The 19,775-nt window shown below is 38.8% G+C and overlaps 1 protein-coding gene across 2 annotated transcripts in view; it reads left to right on the top strand.

The window, feature by feature from the left end:
* Nebl (nebulette) overlaps positions 1 to 19,775 on the top strand; it is a 289,620-nt gene that overhangs the window by 253,087 nt on the left and 16,758 nt on the right. Inside the window, exons 14-22 of one of the 2 annotated variants that reach the window (XM_090318999.1) lie at positions 531 to 641; positions 3,205 to 3,315; positions 3,486 to 3,596; positions 6,487 to 6,591; positions 8,645 to 8,737; positions 12,311 to 12,403; positions 13,635 to 13,727; positions 14,922 to 15,026; positions 15,895 to 16,066. In XM_090318999.1, coding sequence (XP_090175125.1) covers positions 531 to 641; positions 3,205 to 3,315; positions 3,486 to 3,596; positions 6,487 to 6,591; positions 8,645 to 8,737; positions 12,311 to 12,403; positions 13,635 to 13,727; positions 14,922 to 15,026; positions 15,895 to 16,066 — 994 coding nt within the window. The remainder of the gene's footprint in view (positions 1 to 530; positions 642 to 3,204; positions 3,316 to 3,485; positions 3,597 to 6,486; positions 6,592 to 8,644; positions 8,738 to 12,310; positions 12,404 to 13,634; positions 13,728 to 14,921; positions 15,027 to 15,894; positions 16,067 to 19,775) is intronic. The other variant, XM_090318998.1, reaches the window with a different exon arrangement.

Genomic DNA, 19,775 nt, shown 5'->3' with positions numbered 1-19,775 from the left:
GTAAGAGCAGCAATGAACCAGGCCTTACCAGAAGGAACAACTGATGTAAGAGTGCACTGATGAAGACCAGAGAAAACTATCCAAAAGCCCTCAGTGCTGGGCTCTGTGCTCTATGCCAGTTGGTCCTCGTGGAATCCTCATGGATCCTTGTTATAATGCTGTTTCACAAATGAGTGAACAGAAATGGTAAGAAACATTAGCAGTGTCACTCAGTTTGGATATGTCACCAGCTCAAAGCTGGTCTTATACATCAGCCCAATTTAGCTCCACCTTCCTGTCCTCCAGCCACAGCACAATGAAGATCCTTAATTGTTTTCTTATTGTCTTCCTAACATAAAAAATTTCAGCGCGTTATATACCTCTCTTCAGTAAGAAAAATGATTAAGAGTTCTGTCCAGTTCAGAAAATTTGGTTACAGGTAATTGTTCACTGTGAATAAGCTGTGCATTCTCTCTCAGTATATTTTTTATCATTCGTTACAAATATATGTTTGTTCACCATGCCTGAGTGCTAAAAAATATCTTTTACAGAAAGAATACAAGAAGGACCTTGAGTCAGAAATTAAAGGGAAGGGAATGCAGGTTGGCACTGACACTCTTGAAATTCAGCGTGCCAGGAAGGCTGCCGAGATTGCCAGCGAGGTAGTATCGTGGCTCACACTCACATTTCTGTTTTGCAACTTGACATATCGCATTCATGACTCCATTGCTGCAAAGGAATTTCTCAAAGCTTTGATGGTTTGGAATGGAAACTATTTCAAATCATGATGTTTACTTGAAAATTCAAGAGGTTTACTTTACTTATTTCCTTGACAGACATCAAAAGAAGCTTGACATGACCTTCCAAAACCTCAGTTTCCTTGCCACCTCCCCAACTTCATTAAACAGTCCCACCCCAATTATAGAAGTCACTTTAATTCATCTCATCAGCAAGGTTTATATTGATCCCACTCTCTAACACTGTGATAAATCTGACTGTCAAGCTTCAACTTTAGTTTTCAAGTAAAAACCATGTAGTATATTGTTCTACTAATGATCTCTAATGATCAGACTTTTTCACATGTGTAGATTTTCTTCCTCTGACTCCCTCAGGAGCTGTAAGCACACTTAGGCAGTGGGGTTTGTCATCTTGGAATGCCAAACCTTAGTTGTTTGAAGCCCCTCCTATTTGGGGAGTTTGGTAATACAGCAATAATAGATAGATAGTTAGATTTGAAAATTTATCTTGGAAAGTGGAGCCCTTGGGACCTGGGAGGGTGTGTATTATCAGTGGTTCCAGGGTTCTCAGCAGTGTCCTGAAAATCAGTTATTTTACAGGCAATAATATTATTAGTTTGGAAATTAAATGTGAATGCTTCAGCTTTTATTTTAAAAATGCAATGGAATTGCATACAGTGAAAAGCAAGCAGAGTTGAGTAGGATAAATACAGCGTTTCCAGGAGATTGAGAGTTTGTTCATATCTTATTTAAAGTTTCTAGAGAACTTCAAACAACTTACTTAGAGCCGCATCAGTAAACAAACCAGTACCGACTTTATAGCAGAGAATCTCCAAATCTGAACTGTAATAGCAAAATGATTCTTTCTAGAAATGCTTAACTGGAAAAATTAATATATTTTAAGTATAAGTTAAAAAAATAACATACAAGAATCCACAAAATAAATGTACAGCTCTGAATTTAGCTATCCGTTTTGTAATTTGGCAAGAGACCCTTATGACATATGTGTATCTATAGCTATAGCTATAGATATATCTGCAAATGGCTATTTGGTAAAGATAAACCAACTCAAGCTGGAGATCTAAATAAAACATAATTTGTTAAAAGCAGATAATTTGTCATTCTTGCAAGCGAATATCAGGGGAATCTTTAAACATGGGTTATAAGTCATGTGCTGCACAAAGACTTTTGGTCAATGATGAGCCTTATACATGATGGTGATCTCATAAAATTATAATAGACACTGGGTGATGGTGGCTCATGCCTGTAATCCTAGCTACTTAGATGGCTGAGATGTTAGGTTGTAGTTCAGAGCCAGTCTGGGCAGGAAAGGCTGTGAAATTCTTATCTTCAATTAACCACCAGAAAACCAGAAGTGGAGGTGTGACTCAGTGGGTACAGTGCTAGCCTTGAGTGGAAGAGACCAGCGACAGTACCCAGGCCCCAAGTTCAAGCCTCCTAACAACAACAACAATGAAACATTATAAGTGAGATACAAATTCCTATTGTCAAGTGGCATAGGGGACATCGCACTCATATCATTCCCATGTTCAGAGGGATCCTGGTGTGGACAAATCACAATGTTTCTGATTCTACAAAAAGCATAGCACATACAATGATGTTGAGTATATAACATTTGATTTTCATTATAAGCAGACTGTCTTAATGGTCTCTGTGTTAATTATACTTCCAATTACTTTACAGTACATTCCTATTCATTAAAAGAAATTTATCCAGAAGCTTCCACTTTAGATTTTTTTGTTTCTACTTTAAAAATAAGGAAAATAAAGAAGTTTTTACAAAACATTATGCAGAATAAGGCCTGAGACAGCCTTATGAATCTTGACTTTTCCCACTCTCTTTTACCACATCATCTGTACTTTTGTTTAATGTGAACTTGTGCTTTTTTCATTCATCATGGCCTTAGGAGATAAGCTAGCTCATATATTGCCATACATCTGCCATATATTGTGAGATATGGAGTAGGCTACACCATTCCAGGTATGTGTACCTACAACAACAATGCCCACTGACACTTAGATTTGTGTACATACAACACAAAGGTACATACTGGCCATTTCAAGAACATATCCCCATCACTCTCAACAATATATGCTTATATAGTTCAGATTGAGACTCTGAAGTCTCAACTGTTTTTCTCTTTATATAGAAACTTACTGTAGCAATTAGAGGCTGCATCCTTTCCCATTCATGGCTAGAAGGAAAGAGACATATTTTTTCTGATTTTTTTTTTCTCATGGCAAGGGAAGTGCACCCATCCTGAAGGGCCGGGAATGGAGAACAATGGTTTCATAAGACAAAAGTCACTCTTGTAATAGTCCTTCCTATAGTTAAAATTCTTCGTTGGTCTATAGAAATCAAAGAAATAGAGTCTAATTGAACCCGCAGTCTCTATGTCAAATTACATCTTGTTGTTCAATAAAATATTTGAGGCGATTTTAGAACACTGTGTATTTCATTTCTGTAGAAAGACTACAAAAGAGACCTGGAGACTGAAATTAAAGGGAAAGGAATGCAAGTCAGTGCAGATACTCTTGATGTTCAGAGAGCAAAGAGAGCATCAGAGATGGTCAGCCAGGTAAGGAAGCAGCACAGGTGCAAAGATTCACACAAACACATGGAGTTGTACATACCTAGCAAAAATATAAATGTTCTTTCTGTGTGGCGGCTGTGCTATTCCCAGTGCAAATGTCTATAGTGCTATTGAAAGTAAAGCAAAGCTCTTATGATTGTTCCCTGTTCTTTTAGAAGCAATATAAGAAAGACTTAGAAAATGAAATTAAGGGGAAAGGAATGCAAGTGAATGCGGATATTCCAGATATGCTTCGAGCCAAGCGGGCATCTGAAATCTATAGCCAGGTGGGTCAAAAAAGTCCACACATGGGGCCGGGAGTTTGGCCTAGTGGTAGAGTGCTTGCCTAGCATGCATAAAGACCGGGGTTCAATTCCTTGGTCCCACATACATAGGAAAAGCCAGAAGTGGTGCTGAGGCTCAAGTGGTAGAGCTCTAGCCTTGAGAAAGTCCAAGGACAGTGCTCAGGCCCTGAGCTCAAGCCCAGGACTGGAAAAAAAAAGTCCACACATTTAGAGTAACATTCAAGACCATGTGCTTTGTGGGTCATAATGACTTACATATTTCTGAAGACTGTGAAAACCTTGTGGTCAAAGTTAGTGCACTCTGTTATTAAGAATCTCCCCCAGCCAAATTTGAATAACCTGACTCATTAAAAGGAGAACAGATGTATATTTGATTCAGCAGACATAGAGATGAGAAATTCCCATGTGGCAATTCTCTGTTGTGATTCCAAGGACGTGCTGACCTTGATCATAATGTTTTTGAATCTAATACCCATTTGGTTGGAATACTTTTTGCTCCTGCTATAGAATCATAATTTCAAAGTTTTTTCCCTTTGATCATTTCATAAATGATAATGCTTTAAAAAGAGTGAACACAGGGCCAGGAGTTTGACCTAGTGGTAGAGTGTTTGCTTAGCATGTATGAAGATATTGGTTTAATTCCTCGGTACCACATACATAGAAAAAGCTGAAGTGGTGCTGTGGCTCAAGTGGTAGAGCTCTAGCCTTGAGAAAACTCAAGGAGAGTGCTCATGCCCTTAGTTCAAGCCCCAGAACTGGCAAAAAAGAGTCAACACAAGTAACAGCAGTTAAAACTGTACAGTGAAACTGTTTCACTGTAAGGTGAAAATAATGATCACCAAAAATTAAGAGAAAAGCTAAGGTTATTTTTTGGTAAAATTTATTTTTTTAAAACATACCTGTCATACATACCTTTCTCTTTTATTAAAGAATTTATTAACGTTCATTTTTACATCATATTTTAAATGACAAGTTTAACAAACAAGTGTTCAAGGAGGGAAGTAGATGTACAGTGGAGTTGCCATTCAACAGAGCAATTTATGAATTCAGTGCCCCTTAGTCAATGTCACTGCATTTGGCATTCTCACCCACCTCTTTTCAGTCCAACCCTTCCCTCACATTTCTTAATTTTTATGTTATGTATTGTATATGTTTAGCCTGTCATATATTTTCTATAAATAAAAATCGGGGGGGGGGGCGGGAGTTTGGCCTAGTGGTTAAAGTGCTTGCCTAGCATGCATGAAGACCTGGGTTCGATTCCTTGGTACCACATACATAGAAAAAAGCCGGAAGTGGTGCTGAGACTCAAGTGGTAGAGCTCTAGCCTTGAGAAAGTCTGAGGACAGTGCTCAGGCCCTGAGCTCAAGCCCAGGACTGGCAAAAAAAAAAAAAAAAAAAGAAATCACTAAAACTTTGGGGCCGGGAGTTTGGCCTAGTGGTTAAAGTGCTTGCCTAGCATGCACAAAGGCCCGGGTTCGATTCCTCGGTATCACATACATAGAAAAAAGCTGGAGTGGTGCTGAGGCTCAAGTGGAAGAGCTCTAGCCTTGAGAAAGTCCAAGGACAGGGCTCAGGCCCTGAGCTCAAGCCCAGGACTGGCAAAAGAAAAACACACACAAAAAAAAAACCCACAAAAAAAATCTGGATGTGAGAGAGATCATGACTTCAAATGAAAATACTCAAAAAATTACTTATGAAATTGGGACAAAATATTATTAGTGATAATGCACCCCAATGGCAACAATTGAGGAAACAGAATTAAGTGCGATGGATGGAATTTATGTTGAAAGTAATTTTGACATAATTTATCTAAATTTGTTCAAATTCTGGCTAAAACATGTCAGAGCCTAAATAACCATTGGTTTTAAAAATGAGAATATAAAGATGGTCACAGTGAAGGATTTGTCTCTGAGCCTCCGTGGATCACATGAGCCTCCTCGAGGGCCACAGCAGTTGATTCTGAAGTGCATGTGTTCCTGTGATGTCACGTGAACTTGGAGAGGGTGGCAGTATGAGCGAAGTGAAAGTTCTAAGTAGTATGAAAAATAGGCAAATGACCAGTGCTGCATTTCAGCATCACCAAGGAGCAGTGGTTGACTTTGATAATCATTGCGCCTGAGAAGTTAAATCCTGGCTCTGGCACTTGCCAGCTGGTCTCTGAGTTTCTCCATCTGGAAGATGAAGATGATAATAGTGTCTGCTATGGGAAGAAATCAGTACAATGAGTGTGTATATTTACATAATAATTCTTATTATATGATAAACATTATATACGCCACACTAAATATGAAGTATTGCCATGTTTCACAGGAAATTATCAGAACTCATTTGTTAGGTAGAGAATTGAGGTGTGTGTGTGTGTGTGTTTGTGTTTGTGTGTCTGTGTACCTTTCCTTAAGCATCTTTACCTAAAAGTAGGAAACAAATCATAAACCTAGAAGTGGGTGAAGAACTGGGTTACTCAGAGTGGCTACGGGGCTATGAGAACAGATACTGGGATAGCTTATGAAAGTGCAGGTCCTAAATTTAGGAAGGACATGGAGCTGGAGTTCTGAGAGGCATTTGAAGGGACTGGGTGGAACTATAGCTGAAGCAAAGATGAGATTGCTGTCCTGGACTGTTTTCTCACTTGCTTGATCTTTGCTTCTTTTCATTTTGCTTTTTCCACTTGAATCTTAGGATAAGAGTTAAATGGTAGAGCTGGAAGTGATGCTATTGTTCTTTGCCTGTCTGCCTGCCTGCCTGCCTGCCTGCCTGCCTGCCTGCCTGCCTGCCTGTCTGTCTGTCTGTCTGTCTGTCTGTCTGTCTGTCTCTGTTTCTGTCTCTCATAGGCACACACAGTTTCAGATTTCTATCAACTTTATATTTTTAGAAAAAGTATAAAGGTGAAGCAGAGAAAATGCTTTCCAAGTATTCCACTGTGGTGGATACTCCTGAAACTCAGAGGGTCAAGGCCAGCCAGCAGAACATTAGCGCGGTGAGTACTCGCGGCAGGCTGAGGCCCTCCCGTGGGAAATGCCTGGGACCAGAAGTATTTGGGATTATTTCTGAATTGAGGAACGTTTGCATTTAAAATTCATGTTTGGCTTTGAGAAGGAGACCTCCTCCGGCTAAACATGAAATCCATTTGTGCTATCCCCATCGCGGAAAGTAATGCTGCAGACTTTCAGTGCATGCGTGTGTTGACTGTGGCCTATTTCCCGGTGTCAGAGGGTCAAACTTCTCATGATTTCAGATTCATTTTGGGGGCTAGATATTTGGATTAGAGATGCCTACCTGATCTTCTTGTACATGTACTGCTTTAATTTAATTTAATTCTCTGCCTCCCTGCCACATTCCCAGCTCTTGCCCTCAAATTTTCCCACTAGATGTCTGATATATTTTTTTTGCTTCATGACTTACAATCCTATGTTTCTTCAAAATAATAAAAATGCCAGTTATCCTTATAAATTCTAATTTGCCTCTATAGTTTTGGAATTAAAATGTTATGTTTGACACAAGTGACCATTGTTCATGGGAGGCTACAATTTAATTCAGGAAAGATGTGTTAATCTTCCTATCGACTTTACTCTGAAGATGAAAACTGGTTCTGTAAGGTGACTTTCTTCCTGCTTTTTTGATTACTTACACGGATCTTTAGAGATTTACTAGTTTATTACTAATTCCTAAACTTTTGCCTCTTATCTTGGAGAATTGGAGTTAACTCTGCACTGTTAATTAAGAGACTGGGCCCATGTTTAATGGATAAATGTATAAACTTGAATTCAATTCTAATATTAGAAAATTGATTATACAGCTAATGCCATCATGTAGAATTTGCTAAGTCATTTAGTAGTTAAGCAAGTGTCTAATTAAGAATGTGAATCCTATTAAATTTGAAGACTGGGATATTTTTTGTTTTCTGATTAATGGGGAGGCTCCAACTCTTAAGGCTGGTTGGTATTTTTGTGGTCTGTCCACAGAGGGCCTGGCTGGGCAGAGATATGGAAAATTCTTACTAGAAGGATCAGAGGCTGTTTTCCCTCAACTCCTGTGATTCTGTAGCATTTCAGATTGAGCTTTTGGAGGAAGACATTTCTCATGTCATACTCTCCCACCCTCAGGGGCCTACACGTTGCCAAAAGCCAAGAGTGGGAACAATGTTATCCTCATAGGCTTTTCTCAGGTCCCCCTTTTTTCTGCTTTTAGTTTTTGGTTCACTTTGTTTCAAAGGGAAAGGTATTGTTAGGAACGGTGAGAGGTGGGAAATTTAATGAATAGGAGATGAAAAAGGAGAACAGCCTAGAGTTAATGCTAACATTGATGATAGAGCTAGAATTTTCTTGGAAGACAATGAAGATTTCTTTGCATTTGGAAAGAATAGCAGCTGTTTAAAATGTAGCAGTTTTAAAATTAATAAAGTACTCAGTGAGCTTTTGCAATATGTGCTTTAATTTTTTTTTCTTTTTAGTACCAGACATTGAACCTTGGACTTCTTAATTGTTAAGCAAGCACTATATCCCCTTGAGCCATGTCCCCTGCCCTTTTTTCCCAGTGGTTTTTTGTTTATTTATTTATTTAATATTTTGCCATAGGATTTCATATTAATTGTTTGGACTGGTGCAGAACCTCAGTTTTCATGTGTCAACCTCCTAAGTAGCTGGGATTACCATACTCAGTCTGATTTTTCTCAATGTACATGTGACCTATATATCCATATTTGAAAAAGGAAACTCTAGTTTTCAATTTCTGTTCTTTAAGTAAATCTACATTCAGCTAAGGTATCAATCAGACTTCAGAACAGGTATTAGAGAGAGGTGTTCTTATAAGATTTTGCACTATAAAACTGTCTGGCATTTATTATCATAATGGACTATTTAATTTATTCATATAATGTTGATACCATAAAAAGAGTTAGGATTCTCATTACTATAAAACCTGAGAAATGGTCTTTCTTTTTTATTGTATTTTATTATTGGAATAATACAATCAGAGTCAGTACTTGAATTCCAATGAGTTTATCATTCTTTTTTCTTCCTTCTATAATAAAGGTGTTTTATAAGAAAGATGTAGGAGCTGGCACAGCAGTAAAAGATACCCCAGAGATTGAACGAGTAAAGAAAACCCAGCAGAATATTAGCTCAGTAAGTTCTCAGCATCTATTATCTTGTCCGGGGAAAAAACAGAAGCTAGATGACTTAGTTCTTAAATTAGCAGACTGCTTTTTTCTTTTATTCCTCACTTTTACTGATATATGATTTCATTAAATATCAGAGGTCCAACTTCCAGAATGAAGACTATGTCATGTTTTCCTGAACCTAAAGCAGCTCATTTTGATGTAAAAGACGATGACATAGGACATTTTAATGAGGCCTGGGTTTACACTTCATATTTAGAACAGAGTTTAACTGTATTAAGTTTTTCAGATAAAGGGTTCATTTAGTATCTCTTGACAAGTTGGATGAAAGGAGCTTTAACCTAACAGTAACCCAAGGCTTCAGAATGTTTATTTGGCATCTTAAGTGAAGATTTGGGCTTTTTTTGTCAGTCATAGTCTTGAACTCAGGGCCGGGCACTGTCCTTGAACTGTTTTTGCTTAAGGTTAGCACTCTACCACTTAGAGCCATAGTTCTACTTCTGATTTTCTGGTGGTTAATTAGAGATAATAGTCTCAGGCTTTCTAGCCTGGGCTGGCTTTGAACTATGACACTTAGATCTTAGCCTTCTGAGCAGGTAGAATTATAGGTGTGTGTTACCACTGCCCAGATAGAAGGTGTAGGTTTTCAAAACAATGTTGTATCAATTCATCTTTTATCTTCTGACTTCATGTTTCTGAGCTTACTCTTAGATATACATGTAAAGATCTGTCAGTCCATCTACATCTGTCCATATCTCTGTTTTCTAGCTCTATTTTTTTATCTCCTACAGAGAATACCCTCAAACACACTCAATAGAAACTCTAAAATACCTTATCCTCCAATCTTGGGAAAGAAAATGGAGAAGTGACACTTGCTATTATAAGCATAAAATTCTCCTGTCCAGTGCTGGATATTGCAGTGGACAGCTGCTTCTCTTCTTTTCCTAGTGGGTTTTCCTCCACATGTACAGAGTATATTTAGTTTCTTATTAAAATGAGAAAAAGATTATTTTCTTTTTTATTTCCAGGCAGAGCTCACATTGGGCCAAGAAGAATAAAATGGTGGTTTCCTTCACTTTCAAATGATCCTATTCTAAATGTACCCATCAGTGTATCAGATATACATGTTCTGTCAGGTGCAGCTTCATCGCTTATGGTAAAATGGCAGATGACTGATGAGAATTATACCGAAAAACAAAAACATTCCTCTTTAACCACTTGGGAAAATCATATAGAACATACATATGGTACCAGTATAGCATTTCTTTCCTGAGTATCCTGCAGCCTCTTCTAGCGACAACAAATGCATGGCTCTGGATTTCTGAAGCTGGGTCATGAATTCCTGTTTAGCACTCAAAAGGAAAGTTGCCCTTTCAAAATTAACCAGATTTGTCAAAGTGAGAGGTGGTTCGCTAACATTTAAACATCTCGACATTTTCCACCTCTGAAGGCAGGACTTCTCCCTATTAGCTCTTGGCTAACAGCCAGTCTTTGGATTTTATTTAGAAGTAGTCTGCTTTGGTGAATTTTCAGTTTAACTCTTGTTGGTCTGATCTAGTGTTGACATCATTATCCATATTAAAACCACAGAGGGTTCTTCGTAGTAGCCTCTACTTTAAACATGATCAAGGCGTTTCTAAAATATTTTGAGTAGATTTAACTCTTTGCTAAATTTCAACATGCTTCCTGATTCTGTGCTTCCATATGCACACATAAACACACACCTATGTATGCATGTATATATATGTGTGTGTGTGTGTGTGTGTGTGTGTGCCTTTTTCTCAAACCAAACATATCCCATGTGTTTTAAGACTGTTAAAATAACACCTGAAATGATGACTTTGCCAAATACATTTTAAAGACCTCCCTCCCTTCCTTCTCTTCCCTCCCTTCCTTCTCTCTTCTCTTTTGTTTTCCTACATATGTAGAGACAGTGGTTTCTAAGAGGAAGTCTGTTAGTAATATACATCCTATTATAGACTCCTAATGAAGACTTTAGGGATGATTGCTCCGAAGCCATGTGACAGTTCTTTTAATATGTCCCAATGCATTAGTATGGTTATTTTTCATAACGCCAAAGATCCTGTGCCTTGTCCCTCAATTCAGTATAAAGAATAAAACTGTAAGACAGACACTAGTGACTGTGGCAACTGACACAGAGAGTGCAGAGAAGCCAGGAACTGCTGAGTGGGCCAAGTGGTTTCTGTTTTCTTTGATGTTTTAGCTAACATTCCAGATTTTTGTTTTCAAAAATGTTCTTTGTGAGGCTTTAAACCCTTCTCCATGCTGGATGGTCTTTGGCATCAGCACATTGAAGGGCATGTATTCTGACTGTCACGTGAGTCCAGGAAGCCTGTGACCGTGTTGCTGCAGGTCAGCCACATTCATTCATTTACTCAGGAAATCTTCATTAAGTACCCACATGAGTCAGACATTGTCCTGGATATAGGACACAATGATGGATAAGGTCTACCTCCTTTCCTCAACATGTGTTTGAGGACCTCTAAAAATATAGCTAGATAAGGATCTCTAGAGTAGTATGCGCTCTCAAGTAGAAAACTCTGCTTGAACATGGCAAGAGAATACCTGGCTTTGACACAGTGTCAGGACAAAGAATGTCCTACCGTAAATGAAATGTAAATTCTGCATTGCTTAGGTTCCCACTGCTAGTAAAACAGTATTAGCAATTAGAAGCACCTCGACTATGAGATAGATCTGGTGCTAATGCTTTATATGAACCCACAAGTTCAGCATCATTCACTTTTCTGACTGGTAGATATAAGGTGCTCGGTAATGGGGAGACTGGAAATCCATGGCTAGTAAGGGAACTCAAAAATCCCTCCAATATGCGCCCAAATTGTTGTGCTTCTTTTTAATCCTATTCTTTCCAAACAGGTAATTTTTAAGATTTTAAAACTGAAGAGCATGGGGGTCTGGATCATGACCTAGTGGTAGAGTGCTTGCCTCACAAGCACTGGGTTTGATTCCTCAGTGTCACATACACAGAAAAAGCTGGAAGTGATGCTGTGGCTCAAGTGATAGAGTGTTATCCTTGAGAAAGCCCAAGGACAGTGCTCAGGCCTGAGTTCAAGCCCTAGGACTGGCAAAAAAAATTTTAAAGAGCATGTTCTTCCAGGAGGAGGAGAAAAGTTATCTCAACATGGTTTATTTTTATATCCCTAGAAGGTGGGTGAAGTAGAAACATCAGGGTCAGGATAAAGTGAAAGGCCTTCCCAGGTTACAACACAGAGTTAATTGTGTATCCATTGCTATTGTGGCTGCATTTTGGTGTTTCTCTTCAAGCTTGATTCCTTGTATGTGCATTGCTTTTATTTGTGTAACTTGCAGTTAGTTTTGACATCAATGTACTTTTTGAAGACTTTAAGTGGCACTGCTGACACTAGTGTGTTTCTGGGTTAGACAAGCTAAATATATGTTCAACCATCAAGAAATTTGAGGGGAGGGAATCCACTGTGAAGAAATATATGCCAAAAGACAGGGTGAATTTTGAGCTTTGTCTTCTGAGGTACTTCCTCAAAGTCTATTCTGCTATATTAAAATTCATGTTAATCCTCCACAGGTGAAATATAAAGGAGAGATTAAACAAGCGACTGCCATTTCTGATCCTCCAGAGTTGAAGAGAGTGAGGGAAAACCAGAAGAATATCAGCAACGTGAGATGATCCTTGCACCTTCCTTCTTAGGCTTTCACATCCTGTTAAAGGGCAGATAAAGGGGGTGTGTTCACACGTGTTCTCGGCTCAGCTGAGCTGAGATTCTGCTCTCAGATGGCTGCACTGATTTGAGAGATTTCAAGGTCTGAGGAGTTGCAGGGTTCTCAGTGAGACTCCGTGACCATGGCAATTGCCATCCCATAAGAATTTCTGTGAATCGTCAGTTGAGGCAGACATAGCTTTTCCTTGTGGAAAATCAAACTTTCTCTTGCCTGTCAAGGTTCTCCAGCCTCCCCAGTCTCATCTCCTATTCTCAGTCATTCTTTCTGTATTTTTTGGCACAATCTGGTAATGTGGTCATGGTTCCATAGGTCACATGAAACAAGTCCTATGGATCAAATGCCTATTTGATCCAAGGCTGATCTTTTTTTAATTTTAAATTTAGATACTGACTTGTGATTTGCTGTTTCCCTTTCGTTTATATAATTCACGGATAGGGTTCACTGAGAAAAAATTTTAAAGTCATTAACATATAGATTGGCTTCTTTGGGAGAGGAAATTTGGAAATCTATCACATTCAAAGAAACCTTTTATTCCTCAATCCCTTGAAGTCAATTCGACCAGGTTGTGAAGCAAAGGTAGATTATCGTTTGGTACTTCTACCAGTTATATTCTGGAGGAGTAGATGTTTACTTTATTCTGATAGAGTCACTCTTGCCAATATGGTGGTTGAGAAGAAAAAATGAAATAGTGGGATGCATATGAATCTTTATAAAGGTAAGCACGGTCACCTATTTAAATGCATCCTTATAAAATTCAGTCCCAGAAGCCACAACTATGCAGTACCATTCTATGTGGGCAAGAGGGCCTGTGAACAATGAAAATATTGCTTTTCATGTTCCTTGGTGAGTAAAGATTTCCTGCTCATTTTCTAATGTGATACTCCCATATATTCAAGTATGTTCACAGATATTCAAATGACACATGCACACTGCTTTGGAATAAAATAAAATCCCAGTGCCTTAAGATGAGAGCATTTACCTATGATGATCAGACAATGAGTTGTTTTTCCTCCACCATGTTCCCTTTCTTCTCCCCCTTCTCCTCCTCCTATTCTTTCTCCTCCCTGTTCATCTCTAGTTTCCTTTCCTTTCCTCTAAAAACAAATACTACACGACTCAGCTTTAATTAACTTTGATTCATAATAGTCTTTTGTTCCCTGGAATGATAGGTTTATTATAAAGGTCAGCTGGGAAGAGCTACAGCATTAAGTGTAACTCCTGAAATGGAAAGAGTAAAGAAGAATCAAGAAAATATTAGCTCGGCAAGTGGTTTGTTCATTATTATTATTTTGAGACATCACAAAGGATGTGCCTTTTATAAGTTACCTATAGTTCTGCTGTTTATTCCCTGTGAAATTTCTAATAAATACATGTGTTTTTTCAGATGACTTCCATAAGTTGCCACTGTATAAATTTACATTATTCTATAGCCCCTCGTTGATATTTCCAGATGTGAATGACAGTTACATGTAAAGCTTATTTAAACAATGATGCATATTATTTTAACCAATATCTTTGAAAATGCCAAAGTCTTTGATGTGTAAGTTCAATAGTTGTCATTTTACTGACATATTTATTTCACTTAAACTTGGCTTGTCAAATGCTTTCAGCAGGAAAAAAATATAGAAAAGGAGCTATTACTTCAAAGTAAGAATGTAGAGGAAACGTTTGTAAATGTGTTTAATGAAGGGGACATATGAATGTCTTGTTGGGCTAATGCACAATCCCTTGGTGAATGTCAGGCCTTAATTTCTGCATTGTATCACTCTCCCCATGTTTGCAGTACGTGATGAACTGGCCTCACACACACTGAGCTTTGAGAGTGGCAGTGTTCTGAAGTCCAGCCTGACCAGAGCAGGGCCCTGTCCTAGCACATCTTGAAAAGCTCTGTGCTAGAACCCAGCATTTAGGCTTCAAAAGCTCCATCTGTCTAAAGGCATTTTTGCCTAAAGATACCATATGTGTTCAACATAAATTACCTTTAAACTGTGACTGCATGGTGGCAAAATTGGCTTTATTCTTCATGGTTTCTCATTCTCCCTGCAGGCGGGGTGGGGCAGTGGTGGGGTGAAACTGAAAGGAAGTAAGGGGGAAACTTGCTGTGCATTCTTCAACATTGCAGGAAATTGGGAAAATTTAGGAACAGAAACTAAATTAGGGTTCTATACTTTTAGATTTTCTCTGTTTAATTTAAATATGATAGCCAGTTTTACTGAGGATATTCCTGGTGACTAGTGGTCATAAAATGTTTTAAATAGGGAGATTTAATTATGTTTTACAATAGCATTTGTAAAAGTATAATTTTGAACAAAATATAATTCACTGAAAAAAATTACCTGGGAAATGGTTTCCAATATGTTGCATATAGTTCCTTCCTAGCTTAGAAAAGCTAGCCAATGTTTTCTTTTTAATTCAAATTGGTTTATTATAAGGATTTCTATGGATTTATTTTGCAGGTAAAATATACCCAGGACCATAAACAGATGAAAGGTAGACCAAGTCTGATTTTAGATACACCTGGTATGAGACATGCTAAAGAAGCACAAAACCTTATTTCAATGGTAGGATACAAGCAGAACATACTTCCACCACTAAAACATGCTAAGGGATGACACAAGAGTGTATGGATGATGTTTGTTCACTGCTAATCTGGATGACTAACAAAGCATGGAAACGTGGATGAACTCTCTTTTGTGGGGAGGGGCTTTATAATCAAACTGAAATGTAAATTAATGAAAAGATTTGTTCTAATAAAGTAATTTTCCCCAGCGATGTTTTCTGGTGTGTTTTTATTCCTAACGTAGCTACTCTAATAAATGTATTTTGTGAATGACGTTTTCCAAGACTTCTTTCCAATTAATTTTAAGGCAGACATTGGTATATTTGCATGTCAAAAAGAATATGAAATAAGTATGTTGTTATGATCATCTTTACTTTGAAGTGTTTAATTCAGTGGTTTGTAGTATAATTTATAAAGTGGTATAGCTATCTTGCAATTTCAGAACATGAAAAAATATGTTTTTGCAACCCATATAAGCTTTTTAAACTATATAGAGAATCATAAACATTATCATCTAACTCTTAATCTTACATGATACTGTTTTCTTGAATAATATGTACAAATAGCTTATCGCTTTATTATATATCGAAAGTCAAACAATGGGAAGTTGACTTGTAGTTAAATGAACATATCTTAGGAGGCATCCAGGAATTCACATATTTATCTTACTGATCCTTAAAAAGAAGTGTTACTAGCTATAATGTTTAAAAGTATGGTGGTGAGAATACCAGCTCTGGCGTTGTGGATTAAGTGGAAGAGATAAATATATAGAGAAAATACTCTAAACGCCACTGCCACAGTGACAAAATTTGTAACAGATAACAAGAATGACAACTTGAGTTCATGTGGATTTTTCCCCCCTCTTTCAGGTAAAATACCATGAAGACTTTGAGAAGACCAAGGGAAGGGGCTTCACTCCCGTCGTGGATGATCCTGTGACAGAGCGAGTGAGGAAGAACACGCAGGTTATCAGCGATGCAGCCTATAAAGCTGTCCAGCCTCATGTGGTAGAGATGGACAGGAGACCGGGAATCATTGTTGGTAAGTAGAGCTTCTACGTGGTCGTGGAAAGTCCTCGGGCTCTCTACCACCTGTCTGGTCTTCAGAATGTCCTCTCTTGTTAAACACAGGAGCCACCGATCCAGGGCACTCAGGCCTGGTAGAAAAATTGTTTTGCCTTCCTTTAGTCTGTATGCTTGGGCAGAGTGTTTGTGGTCTTGGGAGGCAGAAGGAAGTATACTTAGGTCCTTTTACCTCAGGACTATGCACCAGACAAATTCTGATGGTATTGTGTAATATGAATCTTTTGTCGTTTTTTGAATATTATTTCTGAATGGGGAGATGTGAAAAATATTTGAAAATACAACAAATTAAAGATCTTCTGTTCTTGAGGCCTGATCTTTGCAGTTAGTCAAGGGAACATCTTCAAGGAAATTATTGAACATAGCTTCAAATAACAGCTGGAATAATAGCGAAGCATAAAGCAATGCTGGAAAGGAAAAAATCAATGATTTTTAAAATGTATTTTGACTGTTCCCTGACTCTTGTCTCCTTCAGAGCATTCCGTCTCTGCATTTTATAGCTACTATAACAGTGGGACTTAAAGACTATTTTGGCTGACTGTACATATACTTCTCAGGAATGTCAATGTTACGTTTTCTTCACCTTTAAGAGTAAGAGTTTGTCTTTGGGGATAACACTAGTGAGAGGCCATTTAGAGAAAAGCTAGGAGGAGGGGAAGAATATATACAATAGGGTAATATCTCAACACAAAACAAGAGCACTAACAGCAGAGCCTCAAGAGACTGGGTATAGTGAGTCTAGTAGAGTTTCCTAAAGAAATTCTGCAAGTATATTTACAGACAGCTGATGGCTTAACCCAGCACATTAAGTTGGATGGTTGAACTGTATTCAACGTAACACAGAAATACATACCTGTTGGGGACCTACTGTGGGGTCAATGATCTTGGATCTGACCTTGGACCTACACAACTGTATACACAAGGAAGTAACTCTGATCAGGATGACTTTAAGCAAAGTCAATCAGTTCTTATCAGGATGACTTTAAGCAATGTTAATCCTTTCTCATTTATCCTATATGTGACTTGTTTACTATTTTGTATGAATGTAGCCTCTGGCAGTTCCCTAGTATTAAGAAGAGTATTTAAGGTCGGAACTTAAAATAAACGGGAGAGTCTTAGGCGGCAGTCTGGAGCTCACAGTCTTCTTGGACTGCTGACTTGGGCTGTAGTCCTCCCGAACTCCATCTGTTTGTCTCTCTTCTATTTTTTCCTAGTCCTTGCCCCTATTTCAGGAATCCCAATCCGCGAACCCTGGTTTGCTGCCGGCTGGCTCCGGCAACTGGCGCCCGAACAGGGACCCTGAAAATCTGGGACGAAGGCGGAGGACCCCGCTGTGTCCCATTTAGAAGGTCGAATCAGTAGATTGGAGAGAGAACTCCGAGAGCATCAAGGGAGGCACTTGGAGCAGAGAAAAGAGCCTCAAGAACCTACTAGTAAGGTCCCAGAACAGCAGAGACAGATCACGTTGAAAGCTACTGCAGCTTCTGAAGAACGAGGAATTGCCAGCACGTCAGATCCACCAACAGCCAATATCAAGCCAACTGCTGTTGTTTCTACTCCAAGTAAAGTGACAACTGAAGCTATGGCTGGGAACAAATCAACACCTATGGCCAGTAGCCGTCCAATGGTCACATCTGCAACAGTCACCAATCGAACAACTCCGCAGATCTAAGCCCTAGATGGATGAATTCCCCCCCGAGAGGAATCGCAGTCAAGGATGGGATAAGAGGGGACGCTCTCTGACCAACCTAAGACAGGGCCTTCAGCTTGATCTGAAGAAGTTCCCCATGATGGGTAAGGCAGAGTCAGCGATCCACCCAACCAAAGACAAGCAAGTCCGCATCTTTTAAAAGAAAGACGGGGGAGATGTTGGGGACCTACTGTGGGGTCAATGATCTTGGATCTGACCTTGGACCTACACAACTGTATACACAAGGAAGTAACTCTGATCAGGATGACTTTAAGCAAAGTCAATCAGTTCTTATCAGGATGACTTTAAGCAATGTTAATCCTTTCTCATTTATCCTATATGTGACTTGTTTACTATTTTGTATGAATGTAGCCTCTGGCAGTTCCCTAGTATTAAGAAGAGTATTTAAGGTCGGAACTTAAAATAAACGGGAGAGTCTTAGGCGGCAGTCTGGAGCTCACAGTCTTCTTGGACTGCTGACTTGGGCTGTAGTCCTCCCGAACTCCATCTGTTTGTCTCTCTTCTATTTTTTCCTAGTCCTTGCCCCTATTTCAGGAATCCCAATCCGCGAACCCTGGTTTGCTGCCGGCTGGCCCCGGCACATACCTTCCTTCCTTTGTGATGATCTCTCATAAAGGATACTACAGGGATGTAAGCCATCTCCCTAGGCCGAGCGCTTACCTCTGGGGAGGAACTCTAGCGAGATGATTGTGAATCATGACGCTACCTACAACTTGGGCTCTCAGACTGGGTGTTTATAACCTAGAAGGTAGAAACTGTTACTGTATTAAAACATGTAAGATGGTTTCCTTTGAACTACTTACTTACTGAGTAATTCAGTAGTTAGATTATCTCTTCTTATTGGTGCAATCTGTTTTCATCAAAGATTTACCAGTGAAGGTAAGGAATTGAAGTAAATTTAGTAAACATTAGATTTCTAATAAGCCAGTCTCAGTATGCGAAGCACAGAAATACAAGTTTGTAGATTTCCCAAGTCATACAGGCTAAAAAAGTTCATGGCGCTTCTATTTTCATTAATCAAGTGTCCTTGGCCAAGCTACTACATTTATTTCTGTATCTCAGTTTTCTCATTTACAAAATAGGCATAATAATAATATCTAAGAATAATGCTTGACATATAGCAAACATTAAAAGCTGTCAAGACAGTCTCCAGTTTCAGTTTGCCAATGGGTTACTTCTACTGTAGTCTTATTCATGTCATATAGCCATAACTTAGTTTCCAGTTGTATAGCATTACTTAGCTCATTTTTATGTTCTCATACCCATCCGTTGGAGCAAGCAATGAACGTAGAAATGATTAAAGGTATATTTTATCTCCAATTAAAATAGAAGGACACATTGGCTTGCTAAAAATCTAAACCATATTTCTATTACTGTGACAAAATACTTGAGAAATTAAAGAAGGGTGGGGATGTTTTGGCTGGGGTCACTTGGCCCCCTGTGGCTTTGGGCCTGGGTGTCACAGTACATCAACAGCAACAGGAATGAGAGAAGGGGCTGGTCCCAGTATTTCCTGAAAAGAACAACAACAACAACAAACCACAGCTCTAGGGTTCTAACTTTCTCTTACTAGGCCCCTACCTTGTAATAATCTAACTTTCTCCTACCAGGCCCTGACTTCTAACTTTTTCACACTAGGCCCCACCTTCTAGTGATCTAACTTCCTCCTTTTAATCTTTTCCTTCTAAAGATCTAACTTCTTTCTACTAACCCCCCTGCCTTCTAAAGTTTCTGTCAACTCTAGAGAACGCCACTGCTAGAATGAGCCTTTGACACAGGATATTTGGGGACCATTTTGAATCTAAATGGTAACAATGATGTGAATATGGACTGTGTAAATAAACCAATCTGTGGTCCACTGAAGTGAACCAATCTAGGCCAGCTACTCCTGTGCATAGTTGCCAAACAGTGCCTTGTTCACAGCACTTGTTGACAAATCTGTCTTGCATGGCTTCCT

The sequence above is a fragment of the Megascapheus bottae genome, chromosome 26 (genome assembly GCF_031878675.1).
Source record: "Megascapheus bottae isolate mThoBot1 chromosome 26, mThoBot2.hap1, whole genome shotgun sequence".
NCBI lineage: Eukaryota > Metazoa > Chordata > Mammalia > Rodentia > Geomyidae > Megascapheus > Megascapheus bottae.
The sequence above is the reverse complement of the archived record's forward strand: the minus strand, read 5'-3'. Positions and strand labels throughout refer to the sequence as shown.